Source organism: Sinocyclocheilus rhinocerous, unplaced genomic scaffold (genome assembly GCF_001515625.1).
Source record: "Sinocyclocheilus rhinocerous isolate Xijiao unplaced genomic scaffold, SAMN03320098_v1.1 scaffold7355, whole genome shotgun sequence".
In the NCBI taxonomy this organism is placed as follows: domain Eukaryota; kingdom Metazoa; phylum Chordata; class Actinopteri; order Cypriniformes; family Cyprinidae; genus Sinocyclocheilus; species Sinocyclocheilus rhinocerous.
Genome location: NW_015659699.1, coordinates 48556 through 49210, shown reverse-complemented (window position 1 = coordinate 49210; position 655 = coordinate 48556). Strand labels below are relative to the sequence as shown.

Sequence of the window (655 nt, the reverse complement as noted above, 5' to 3'; positions counted from 1 at the left end):
CACACACTCACACACACACAGTGGAGGGTGTTGCTGAGAGTGGAGTGTGTCTCTGCAGGTTTCTGGAGGTGTTCCTGCTCTACTGTCACTCTGCCGGTCAGTGGTTTGCCATCGAGGAGTGCATCACTGGAGACTTCCGCAAGTTTAATAACAACAATGGGGATGAAATCGTCCCGACCAACCTTCTGGAAGAAACCATGCTGGCCTTCAGCCACTGGACGTATGAATACACGCGAGGAGAGCTGCTGGTGCTGGATCTGCAGGGTTTGTGTTTGTTACATGCCTCACGCTCTCACGTCTAGGAGAGGAGCTTCATGGAGCTTCAGGGTTAGTTCACCCAAAAATGAGAATGATCTTGATGCTGGTCCTATATGTAGACAAGGGCAAGCAGGACATTTCTTTAAATTTCTCCTTTTGTGGTCTGAAAAAGAAAGAGGGGCGTACAGCATCAGCACAACACCATGTGGAGTAAATGATGACTGGACTTTCATTTTTGGGTGAACTATCCATACTGTAGCAACACTTTACCATTGCAGGAGTTTCTGTAAACTTGTGTTTGTTTTACAGACGGAGTTGAAATGAAGGTCTGTATGTGATGAATGCGGTTTGACTGATCTCTCCGTCTCTCTCTCTCTCTCTCTGTCTCTCTCTCTGT

The 655-nt window shown here is 47.2% G+C and overlaps 1 protein-coding gene across 1 annotated transcript in view; it reads left to right on the top strand.

The window, feature by feature from the left end:
- The window catches only part of trpm7 (transient receptor potential cation channel, subfamily M, member 7), a 52985-nt gene that overhangs the window by 47962 nt on the left and 4368 nt on the right, over positions 1 to 655 (top strand). Inside the window, 1 exon segment of the mRNA XM_016532782.1 lies at positions 59 to 264. Within this exon segment, the coding sequence (XP_016388268.1) occupies positions 59 to 264 (206 nt within the window).